At 46.4% G+C, this 11,901-nt stretch overlaps 1 protein-coding gene across 1 annotated transcript in view; it reads left to right on the plus strand.

Moving 5' to 3' along the window:
- Positions 1–8,752, plus strand: part of EIF3A (eukaryotic translation initiation factor 3, subunit A) — a 31,006-nt gene extending 22,254 nt beyond the window's left edge. The window contains exons 18-24 of the mRNA XM_010015214.1: positions 3,101–3,345; positions 3,466–3,730; positions 3,850–3,902; positions 3,993–4,160; positions 5,492–5,666; positions 6,327–6,496; positions 8,074–8,752. Of these exons, the coding sequence (XP_010013516.1) occupies positions 3,101–3,345; positions 3,466–3,730; positions 3,850–3,902; positions 3,993–4,160; positions 5,492–5,666; positions 6,327–6,496; positions 8,074–8,315 (1,318 nt within the window). The 3' untranslated portion in view covers positions 8,316–8,752. The remainder of the gene's footprint in view (positions 1–3,100; positions 3,346–3,465; positions 3,731–3,849; positions 3,903–3,992; positions 4,161–5,491; positions 5,667–6,326; positions 6,497–8,073) is intronic.
- Positions 8,753–11,901: the final 3,149 nt, after the last annotated feature.

Consider the following 11,901-nt stretch of genomic DNA (forward strand, 5'->3'; position numbering starts at 1 on the left):
CCCCCCCCCCCCCCCCAGTGATACATGTGACCCGTGTTAATTTCTGAATCATCAGAGCATCGAGTTTTTCTGAATAAGTGTTGTCTTAGTCATTTCAGAAGCTGTGGCTGCCCCATCCCTGGAAGTGCTCAAGGAACAGGACAAGGGGAATGGCTTTAACCAGCCAGAGGGGAGATTGAGATGAACTCTGAGACAGAAGCCCCTGTGAGGGTGCTGAGACGCTGGCACAGGGTGCCCAGAGAAGCTGTGGCTGCCCCATCCCTGGCAGTGTTCAAGGGCAGGTTGGACACAGGGGCTTGGAGCAACCTGCTCTAGTGGAAGGTGTCCTTGCTCATGGTAGGGGGCTGAACTGGATGAGCTTTAAGGTCCCTTCCAACACAAACCAGTCTATGATTTCTTATCCAGCTTTTGTAGACATTGAGCTGAGTGACTGCCAAAGGGTTAAAATTAGGCATGTTTCACACTGTTATGTAGCATGTTCAGTAAAACTTTCCTTCTCTCTTTTACTAAAAGGAGTATACTGAGGAATACTGGAAAGAAATACCAATAGCAGTCAAAATTAGTCTCTCTAGGGAATTTCACATAAAGCAATGTTTCTCAATGATTTTCTTTTTGCTGAACTTAGGAAATAACAAAGTGATGAGGCTCAGACATAACTGCAGAAGAAAGGTCTAATTCTGCATTCTTTAATAGCCCCATGTCTACCTTCAGTTGAATTTTAATCCTAAAGGGAAGTATGTTGGGTACAAAGACAGCACTGCAAACCTAACTCTGAGTAAAGTAATTCCAAAGTGTATTTCTGAATTGAGTGATAAAGGCAGTAACAGAGCATCACATTTAGATTGCATCATGTAAGTACTCCAGTTGGATATATACATTAAAAGTCCTTATGGATGCTAGTACAAGAAGTCATAAAATTTGTTGGACTCCAAGAGACTGGCACATTCTAATGTTAGTCTTTTCTATACCGTGGTTCCAGTTACAAGGAGAACCAGATTACAGAAAGGCAGAAGAGTCCAGCAAGGGCTCTTGGGCAGCTCGTGGCTTTACAGTGAGTTATAACTAACCTGTGTTTGCTTTGTTCCTTCACTGTGTAGGAACACAGTGCAGTTACCTTAAGAAACAAGAGCAAAACAAAACTAATGATGTAATAAAATACAAGGAAGAGAAGAAAGTCAATTCTGATACAGAAAAATATTACAACTACTGTAAAAAAGAGGTTAACATTGAAGTGCTATGGAGGAGTTTAATTAAAAGCCAGTTGATTTAATAGAAAAAGTAATTTTGTGGTGGTACCTCTTGTTCTTTAGATCACAGAAAAGCCATAAAATTCTGTCAGGATCTGGACATTTGCTCATTGAGACCATGAAATAGCAACAACTATAAACCTGGTGCTCAGCAGAAGTGGCAGGGCAGTGCTGCAGGCTTTCCTACTTGGAAAAGAGTTGTAACAGCTCATTAGAGTTGTTACTGCCACACGTTTCTACCCCAGAGGATCAACAAATGCTTATGTGGTTATGGTCAAGAAATACTAAAAGCCAGAATGTATAGAAAAGGGGAGTTGACCCCTGTTTTATGTCTGTGCTGTTTGTGCCTGGGTTAAGACAAGCAAAACAGTTACAGACCTGTCACAGGGGTAGACACTACAGTGTGGACTTTGCTACTCCTCTGTTCTTACTCATCTGTCAAATGCTGTTTGACTTAATGTCCATAAACTTTTTAAGTAGGAGTTGGGATTCCTAAGAGGGAAAGAAGGACAAAAGCTGAAATACAAACACTAAAGTTGTCAAATGTGATACAACATAAAACCAACAGAGGTGTATTTTCACCTGCAAGCTTAAAAATAAATGTAAAAATCCCCAACCCCTGAACCAATACCAGAATACAAATGAATTGCTCAGCTGATGAACTTCATAACCATTTCTCTGCATGTCTTTTATGTCAAAATAATTGGGTTTTTCTAAGGAGAAGATGATCCAATTTGAGTCTAAATTGAAGTTAACCATCTCCATGTCTTGTTTTTATCTCACAGCTCAATTGTAATTGCATTCTTCCAAAGCTAGGAAATAACACTGCTCCCATTCCTTGAATTTCTGGAGCTGCAGAGTTGTCACAAACTGTTGCCTCTTTGTTCTCACCTCTTGCAGTCCTACATCTGTTGTTTTGTAGCAAGTCCTTGCTGTGCTTTTGTTTGTATTTTAGTAACATAGTGGATTTCTAAACCAGGGAGTGGGTGGGGAGTGGTTGTTTTGGTTCTGATTTTACTTTTTGAAGCCATGAGATTCAGCCCCAGTGCAACTTCTCTTTTCTTGCCAAGGAGCAGGTACCAGTACATCTCTGTGGTGCACTAGTCCTTGTTTATTGCTCAGGAACTAGCTTAGGAAGGCTGATTTCCTGAAATAAAGAAATTAATCTGGTGACAAAGCCAAGGTTTATGGTCTAAACATGTGTGTAAAATCCTGTGGACATAGCCCAGGGAACACTCACCAGTTCTTCACATCCCACCTACATCCCTGGGTAAGGAGGGTCTGTGCAAGCACTGCCAGGGCCTGGTGCACCCCGCTCACTGCAGTAGCAGTGGGTTGAGTCGTGAGTTTACTACGTTGTGCTGCTCTGTCTAGTTGTGGATGCTGGTCACTGAAAGTATTGCCAATCTGTTGGGCTGGGGCTGTGCCAAAGCGTGTGAAAACAGGGATTGGACTGTTGGGTTGGCATGTGCATGAAGAAGGGGGATACTTGAAGGTTGTGGGGTTTTTAAGACTGGTTCTTTGAGACTTAGCTTGAGTTTGTCACATTAGGCAAACCTCTTGTTGTGTTGCATCAGGGACTGTAGTTAACCCCTTCAACGTGTAGTTTTGAAGGAAGTAGTAAACTGCTGAGTCTTTACTGAGGCCATAGGGATGGTGACCTACTGTTTTCCCATAGCAATGAAAGCAATTAGAGAGCGCATTTGGAACCTACAAGCTCTGTAAATGTGTTTGCAACCACACACCAAGTGGATACATTCAGAAATGGCCTTGAGGGGGTTGAAACAATCTAATACGTAAAGTTTTCCTGGATGTCAGCTTCTACTTTTTGCTTGTTCCTTATGGTTTTATAGAGATTGGCGTCGAGGGGAAGCAAGAGATGATGAAAGATCTTTCCGACGAGGGGATGATCTACCTCGACGTGCTGACGATCTACCCCGACGTGGTGCTGCAGAAGAAAAGGAACGTCCTTCTGTGGATTCAGCAGAGGACAGGCCACCTAGACGTGAAGGGGAGGAGGACAGACCCCCCAGGCGTGAAGGGGAGGAGGACAGGCCGCCCAGACGTGGGTTGGATGAGGACAGGCCGCCCAGGCGTGGTTTGGACGATGACAGAGGCAGTTGGCGGGCTGCTGATGACGACAGAGGTCCCAGGCGTGGAATGGATGACGACAGGCCACCCAGACGTGCTTTAGATGATGACAGGCCACCCAGGCGAGGGCTGGATGATGACCGGGGCAGTTGGCGGGCTGCTGATGACGACAGAGGTCCCAGGCGTGGAATGGATGATGACAGGCCACCCAGACGTGCTTTGGATGACGACAGGCCACCCAGACGTGCTTTAGATGATGACAGGCCACCCAGGCGAGGGCTGGATGATGACCGGGGCAGCTGGCGTGCTGCAGATGATGACAGGGGTCCCAGGCGCGGGATGGATGATGACAGAGGTCCCAGGCGCGGGATGGATGATGACAGAGGTCCCAGGCGTGCGATGGATGATGACAGAGGTCCCAGGCGTGGGATGGATGATGACAGAGGTCCCAGGCGGGCGATGGATGATGACAGGGGTCCCAGGCGTGGGATGGATGATACAGGCCACCCAGGCGAGGGCTGGATGATGACCGGGGCAGCTGGCGTGCTGCAGATGATGACAGGGGTCCCAGGCGCGGGATGGATGATGACAGAGGTCCCAGGCGCGGGATGGATGATGACAGAGGTCCCAGGCGTGCGATGGATGATGACAGAGGTCCCAGGCGTGGGATGGATGATGACAGGATGTCAAGGCGTGATGAGGACAGGGGACCCTGGCGGAGCACAGATGACGACAGGCTCTCCAGGCGAGACGATGACAGGGGTCCATGGCGTGGTGGTGATGATTCAAGGCCAGGTCCTTGGAGACCATTTGGTAAACCAGGTAAAATACGATGCTACAATAATCTTCCCTCCAAAGAGTGTCTTAACCCAGTAGGTAACGGATGTAATGTACTTGGTGCCAGAGGTGGGAGAATCAGCTCTGAAAACATCTGGATTAATTTGGCTGATGTGGACGTTCCCTTACTTAGTATAATTCAACCTTTTTAATTAGGTTGAATTAAAAGATAAAAGACATGCAATGCCTGATGTTTGCTTGGGAGATACCTAAAGGTCACAGAGAAATGCTTTGTGCAAAACCAAAGTACATACGCTGAATGCTCTGATGGGAGAGAAAAATTCTCTCTCAGCACACCTTGATCTCTTACCCTTTCTCCTCTATAAATCTGAAAACAGCCTTCTCCCAAGGAGGAATTTGATACATACATTGAAGTGGGTCTGGTTTTGAGAGGTCTTTTTTATGTGTACAAAGATACTAGTGGTTTTACTATGATTCTTTTCTGCTTTGGTGTCTACCTTTGTGGAAAACCCTACTTCGAGCAGGAGCTTGGAAGGGATGTGTCAGGAGGTCATCCACTCCAATATGAATTACCCTGTTCTTGTCGGGTTTATTTCTAGTCTTAAGTCTTGTTGACAGTGAGTAGAACAACTGATTCTTTTCAGAGCTCTTGATGTTTAAATATTAAGCTTTATTTTAATCTCCTGGGTTTTATTCAGATTTGTGTATTCACAGGCACCACATCCACTTCAGAGACATTAATTCTGTAACCCAGACCTGTAGAAAAGTTACCATAAATCTCAGAATTCGCACTCCAATAGCTTTCTCCTTTCTCCTCTTCAAAGAAAAAGCACAACAAAGAACTCCCAGTCATAAATAACTGCATGATACTGCAGGATGCCCTGTGTAAGCAGATGTAGATGAGAGTCTTATTTTAAAGTAACGCTTTAAAAAGCAGTAAGCTCTTAAAAATTTTCTTGCCTAGAATCTCCTCATCCATAGATTTTCACAAAGAATCTGCTGTCTGAGCTACCCCCTTTACTCCTCATAGTGAAATAAAACACTTCCTGCACTTGTTTTGCTCTAGACCCTTGAGCAGTTTGTGCTTTCTGCCTGAAAGCTGCAGGGTGTAACCAGCTCTGCTGCGGTGTTGCAGGCAGAACTGACAGATGAGGCACACGTTAGTGTCTTTGTGTTATCTACAGTGTTTTGTCTGTGGCTCCCACTCAACGGGCACACTTTGTGCAAGCATCTGAGTCGGGTGCTCAGAGGTGAAAACCTGAAGAACCAGTTTCAGTGAGGGAAGTGAAGGGTTCTTTGTCTCCAGCGAGATCAGAGGTCACTCGCAGATTCCTTTCACTGTTTCTTACTTACAGGGGGATGGAGAGAACGGGAAAAGGCTCGTGAGGACAGCTGGGGGCCTCCCCGGGACTCCAGACCTCCAGGAGACCGTGAGTGGGATAGAGACAAAGAGCGTGATGAAAACGAGAAGGACCGGGAGTTCGACAGAGAGAGGGACTTCGATCGAGAGGATCGTTTCAGGCGGCCCAGGTTGGAGTCTCTGCTTAGTGCTCCCACAGTGTGTCTGGTTAAACAGCAGTGCCCTGCTGGCAATGTGACGTGACTGAGTGAAAGGAACACTGTTGGTTTGTATGAATTTAAGCACTTGAAGGCAGTAACTGGCCAGGTTGGATGGGGCTTGGAGCAACCTGCTCTAGTGGAAGGTGTCCCTGCCTGTGGCAGGGGGTTGGAGCTGGATGAGCTTTAAGGTCCCTTCTAACCCAAACGATTCTAGGATTTTATGGGTTAGGGGTAGCAACAGTCAGCTCAACACATAGTTAACTTTGAAGTTCTTACCAAAGGTCATTATGGCTACTAAAAGCTTTAAGGTCCCTTCCAACACAAACCAGTCTGGGATAATATGATTCTATGGTTTTTAGAGCCTTTTTGATTTATTATTTTTAAGGTAATTTTAACAGTTTACAGAAGAAATTCCAAAACACTTTACTATTTTTTAATTAATTTTTTAACCTGTTATAAAAACAATTTCATGTTAGGCCCCAGAAAAACAGAAGAGGTTTTGGAAGTAAGTCCGTACGTTAAATAGAGGCCCGCATGGCCTGAGAATCCCTGTGTTGTAATTTAGCATTGCTGCTTTCCATACCAAAGATAAAGTCTTAACATTTAGTCTTATGTTTTGAATGGCAACAGGGATGATGCTGGCTGGAGAAGAGGACCAGCTGAGGAAACTTCTAGCTGGAGAGATTCAAGTCGTCGTGAAGAATGGGACAGAGGTGGTCGTGACATGAGAGATCGACGCACTGAGGACAGAGATCCACCCCTCAGGAGAGGACCACCCCCCAGATCTGACCGTGAAGAACGTATGTTTATTTCAGAGGCAGGACAAGGGGAATGGCTTTAACGTGCCAAAGGGGAGATTGAGATGAGCTCTGAGGCAGAAGCTCTTCCCTGTGAGGGTGCTGAGGCGCTGGCACAGGGTGCCCAGAGAAGCTGTGGCTGCCCCATCCCTGGCAGTGTTCAAGGCCAGGTTGGACACAGGGGCTTGGAGCAACCTGCTCTAGTGGAAGGTGTCCCTGCCCGTGGCAAGGGGTTGGAACTAGAGGAGCTTTAAGGTCCTTTCCAGTGTGAGGATGTGGTAAAGTGGGAATAAATTATATTTTCAGGCACTTAAACATCTTTTGCATAAGCAAAGTGATAGAGAGAAGCTTTAGTGTCATTGAGAATTCTTCCTTGAATCTTAACATCTTTTAGTTGTGCTCTTTTCTAGCACAGTAGCATTTCACATCTGCAGGGGAAGGATAACGTTTGAAGTGTGCAGTTTTCACAGTAAGATTATGTTCAGGGTGGATGAAATTCTTGCACTTAAATTATCAAGACAGACCTCCAAGACACTTCTGACTCGTTTCTTAGAACTATTAAAATATAAGGGGAAATACTTCCAGACAAGGCCTTATGGCTTTCATGCTATTAATGCTACTGATTTTGATGAATAACCTGTTATAATTACACCAATTAATCTGTTTTAATGATTTACATTTATTAATCCTTTGCTGTGTTCTAAAAGCACAGTAACAGAAACACATTCAGCCTGAGGTACCACATTTCCCAGTTCTGGCCTTCTCATGTTCATTTGGTGTCTGCCCTGAGTGCAGGTGCTGTCAGGGAGCAGAACGTGTCATATGGGACCCCAAGTCTGAGAGTTCCCAACGTGGACATTAGTTTTACCTATATTTTTAATGTAGCAAGAGGTGTTTGCATCTGAGTGTCTGGTTGGTATTTGACACAGCTTTGTTCACACGTAGCTGGGCAGAATTCTTAACACCCTTCTGGTGGACATTAACAGTTCCTCATACAGTGAAGGGGAATGCTGTAACCAGCAGGGTTGTGTAATCCACTGCTGTGTAAACCTCTGATTTCAGTAATTTGAAGAGTAGTTTGCTGTGTTTTGAGGCAGTGACCACCTCAGCATTTTCCATGAGTGTGTTTAAGTTAGGGTTTTTCCATTTCAGTCATGGCCCCACTGACTTGTGTGTGTCTGAGTGGAGCAGGAGGTCGCCAACCATCTCCTCCTGGATTATGGGGGCTTCAAGTCAGCTCCTCATCTCTTTGTTTCTCAATTTCATGCTTTGTGCTTTTAATTCTGATAATAAGACAAGAGTATATTTTTACATCATAAACCCACGTACATCCATAGAATGTTCTTACGTGTTTCAAAGATGATGCTTGGCTTCCCCACAACAATCCTAAGCCTGGAAAGAGGCTCGAGTAGTTCCTGTCCATTGCTTCACTACCAAATTAAACTGCATTTGCCTGTCGTCATCACATTACCTCTTGGCAGGAGTGAGAATCAGTAAATCAGACTGTTGGTGCTGGGCATATTTGTTTGAACTCTGCTGGTGGAGCATGACAAAGGTGGTTTTATTGTCTCTCTCTGTAGCAAGCTCCTGGCGCCGCGCTGACGATAGGAGAGAAGAACGTGGAGAAGAACGCGAGACAGTTCGGCGCTCGGCCCCTGCTCCTGCTGCTCCTCCAGCTTCTGCTCCCCCAGCAGCAGCGAAGGATCGAGAAAGAGATGGGGAGAAGGAGAAAGGTTCCTGGAAAACAGAGAAGGAGCGTGAGCCCGTTCGCCGTACTAAAAACGAGACAGATGAGGAAGGGTGGACCACTGTACGACGTTAAGTGGAGATCACCAGAGTTTAACCAATGTTTTAGCTTTGATTTGATGGAATCCACAGGTTATATTTGTGCTTATAAACATTCTGAATTGGAATTCTTTAACAAATGTTTTGAGGTAACATGAAAGCATGAGCTTGAATTACTTACTCCTATAGATTGATCATGCACAAAACTCACAGCAGAAGGTTGGAAATTGAATGCCAGGATTTGAAATTCCAAACGGCGCTTCCTCCGTGGGTCATGGGTTGCTAAAATAAAAAGAAGCAAGCCCAGCTGTCCTGAGTAATGCTTCTATCTCACACCAAAACAGGCTGACCTTTTCAGTTTTAGTGCTTCTTAATTTGGAACGGGGTATTATCACCACAGAACATGCATTCAAAACACCTCTGTCCACACAGTGGAAAAAGCAGAGCTAAACGAATCTCCATAATTAGCCAAAAGATAGAAAAACCAACATAAAAGCCCTCTTTTACCTGGGTATCTTTGAGGGCAGGCGGTTTGAGACGTGTTTTATCACTATCTAAATTCAGCAAGTTGTTTAAATTTGACTTCAATAGGATAAACATGAGCATCAGCTGCACTGGGATGTCTTCTGTAGACTCACTTGAATCCGTGAGCCTGCGAGGCTGTTCTGCAGTCGTGGTTCCAGTCGTGGTTCTGCTGCAGCAGCACAACCACCCAACTGCCAGCTTTTACAAACTCAAGTGTTTAAATAAGCATATGGCTGTGTATTTTCTGTTGCCAACATCACAACTGCTTTTTCCATTCCTGGATAATTCATTGCCTTTCAAGGATTTATAAATATTGTCATATTTAAAATGTGTGGTTTTTGGATGAAAATGGTTGAATTTTCCCCCAATTCTTTGTCTTCAGGGTCAATTCTTTCCCTTTCCAAAAAAAGTGATCTGTAGTAATGGCTGTGTTGACTTCAACTTTGGGTGCAGTAACAACGAGTAACTATCTGGTCATACTGAGGCCAACACAGAACTTGCTGCTGTGTGTTTCTTCAATGATAAATAAACAACTTAAAGAATTAGCTGCTACAGCGTCTTGACTTCTTAGTAGCTTCCTGCAATGTGTTATTGCAGAACTCTTTCCTGCCCATCTACCTGTTTCTGTGCCAGCTGAAGGAAAACACTGGAATACCTGGGATATTTTATTCATTCCTGAGAAGCCTGGTTTAATTTTAATGGATGTGAATAGAAGTTGTTAATGTTCTTTTTCTCCTTTCCCTGCTTTCCTCTGAGTTAGTCAGGACCAGAGGTTTTTCAGGGAGAACTTGGTCAGATGTTTGTGCCTTTGGAGCCTCTTACGTCATTGCTTGTTGAGTCACAGATTTCCTTCAGAGCAGTGGTGTCTTCTAAGCAAAAAACCCCCTGTGGTTTTTGTTCACCATAGAGTCCTATAAAGGATGGAACTAGAGAACAGCAGCTATCTGGTAACAGAAAGCGCGTGTGGGATTTGGAGCAGTGGGTGCTGCTGCCATTCAGCTGACTTTTGTGGTCCTTGCATTTTATGTAAGGGATCACTGGATCGTTCCTGTTAAAGAGGACCCAGGAGCTTTTATTCCCTCTGGTTGTGAAATGATTGTGTTACTCAGAACAGGAGTTTTCCCATTACAGTCTTGAAAACCCGCAGGGCTGTAGAGTGCACGGGCTTTCCAGGCAACCCTTTCCAGAGCTCGGTGCTCCCAGGCTGAAGAATCAGAATCCCAGACTGGTTTGGGTGGGAAGGGAGCTTAAAGCTCATCCAGCTCCAACCCCTGCCACGGGCAGGGACACCTTCCACTAGAGCAGGTTGCTCCAAGCCCCTGTGTCCAACCTGCCCTTGAACACTGCCAGGGAGGGGGCAGCCACAGCTTCTCTGGGCACCCTGTGCCAGCGCCTCAGCACCCTCACAGGGAAGAGCTTCTGCCTCAGAGCTCATCTCAATCTCCCCTCTGGCAGGTTAAAGCCATTCCCCTTGTCCTGTCCCTCCATCCCTTGTCCAAAGCCCCTCTCCAGGTTTCCTGGAGCCCCTTTAGGCCCTGGAGCTGCTCTAAGGTGTCCCCTTCAGGAGCCTTCTCTTCTCCAGCTGCCCCAGCCCAGCTCTCTCAGCCTGGCTCCAGAGCAGAGCTGCTCCAGCCCTCGCAGCATTTGTGTGTTCTTCAAAAAGCTTAACCCTCTCTTGAGCTTTTACCTGGTGTCTCATCCTCCTGCCTGTGCACTGCTGGGTGAAGCCTGAATTTTCCTGGTAACTTCCTGGTTGGCTGCTGTTAGGTCTCCCCAAGCTGACCCAACCTCTTCCCTCAGCCTTTCCTCCTCAGCACCTGCTCCAGCCCCTCACCCCAGTTTACCATTGCCAGGGCTGCTTCCTTGTGGAATCTCATCAGGTTCCTGCCCAGCCCTGCTCCAAGGGCCCTGACTGGTCCTCCCGCTTTGGTGTCATCCACGTCCTTGAGAGGATGATGTTAAGTCAGGTCCCAGGACACCCCACTCCAGGGGCAGTCCCGCCACTGACCAACACCCAGCCATTTGTCCTGCCCACCTTGCTGCCTGAGCTGTAACATCTTAACTTGGGTGCAAGAATATTGTGTGAGTGCTGAAAGCCTTGATAGGGTTGAGGTGACAAACATCCATTGCTCCTTCCCTCGTCCACGGAGCTGTTTTGTGGAAGGCAGGTGAGTCGGGCATGGTTTGCCCTCAGCAACTCCGTGCTGACTGTTCCCAGTCACCTTCTCCAAAACCATGCTCTGACACAGCTTCCTCCGTGATTTTCCCAGGGAACTGAAGTGATCCCATGTGGCCTGTAGCTTGATCCTAGGCAGCTTGAGGAAAGACCTGCGAGGTGGGAGCTTCACAGACACACTTAGTGTGTTTATGCTGCTGATCGATCATCTCAGCCAGAACACTCAGAACAGGGATCAAACCCAACAGCTAAAACCTCCATCTACTGCCACAGTTACACATGAGCACAGTTTGGTTACCCAAAAATGTTGAAGGCATTTCTCTGCCGAGGATTGTTATGACTGATTGATTCATGTTCAGTTCAACATCTGAAATGTTCAGTGAACCTTACAAGGCTACTAACGCCGCAGGCTCTATTTAGAAGGCAGAACTTGAGGCTGCTGCTGGCTAAATGGGTGCAGATGTTGCTTGACTAAAACAGGTCTCCAAGAGCAGAGCAATGCAGGTGACCAGGTATGAACAACTCAGTGTCTTTCCTGCTCCAGGAGCAGCCCAGAGGCTGGAGACCATCATGGTGCTCAGCAGGAGCAGGGCACAGGCATTTTGATTATGTCCCTTAGGAGTTCCGCTTATGTGCCACAGGCATCTCAATTATGCCATCCAGAGGGACCTCGAGAGGTGACCCTTGAGGTGAACCGCTAGTGCAAGGTCCTGCATCTGGGTTGGGGCAATCCCAAGCACAAATACAGGATGGGGGAGACTGTATTGGGAGCAGCCCTGAGGAGAAGGACTTGTGGGTGTTGCTTGATGAGAAGCTCATGATGACCTGGCTTTGATGTGTGCTGGGCTGCACTCCCAGAGTGTGAGCAGCACTTTGCTGAGCCCTGGGGAGCCTCCCCCTGCAGCCCTGATCCAGCTCTGGG

Source organism: Nestor notabilis, unplaced genomic scaffold, assembly GCF_000696875.1.
Source record: "Nestor notabilis isolate BGI_N333 unplaced genomic scaffold, ASM69687v1 scaffold16065, whole genome shotgun sequence".
Taxonomy (NCBI): Eukaryota; Metazoa; Chordata; class Aves; order Psittaciformes; family Psittacidae; genus Nestor; species Nestor notabilis.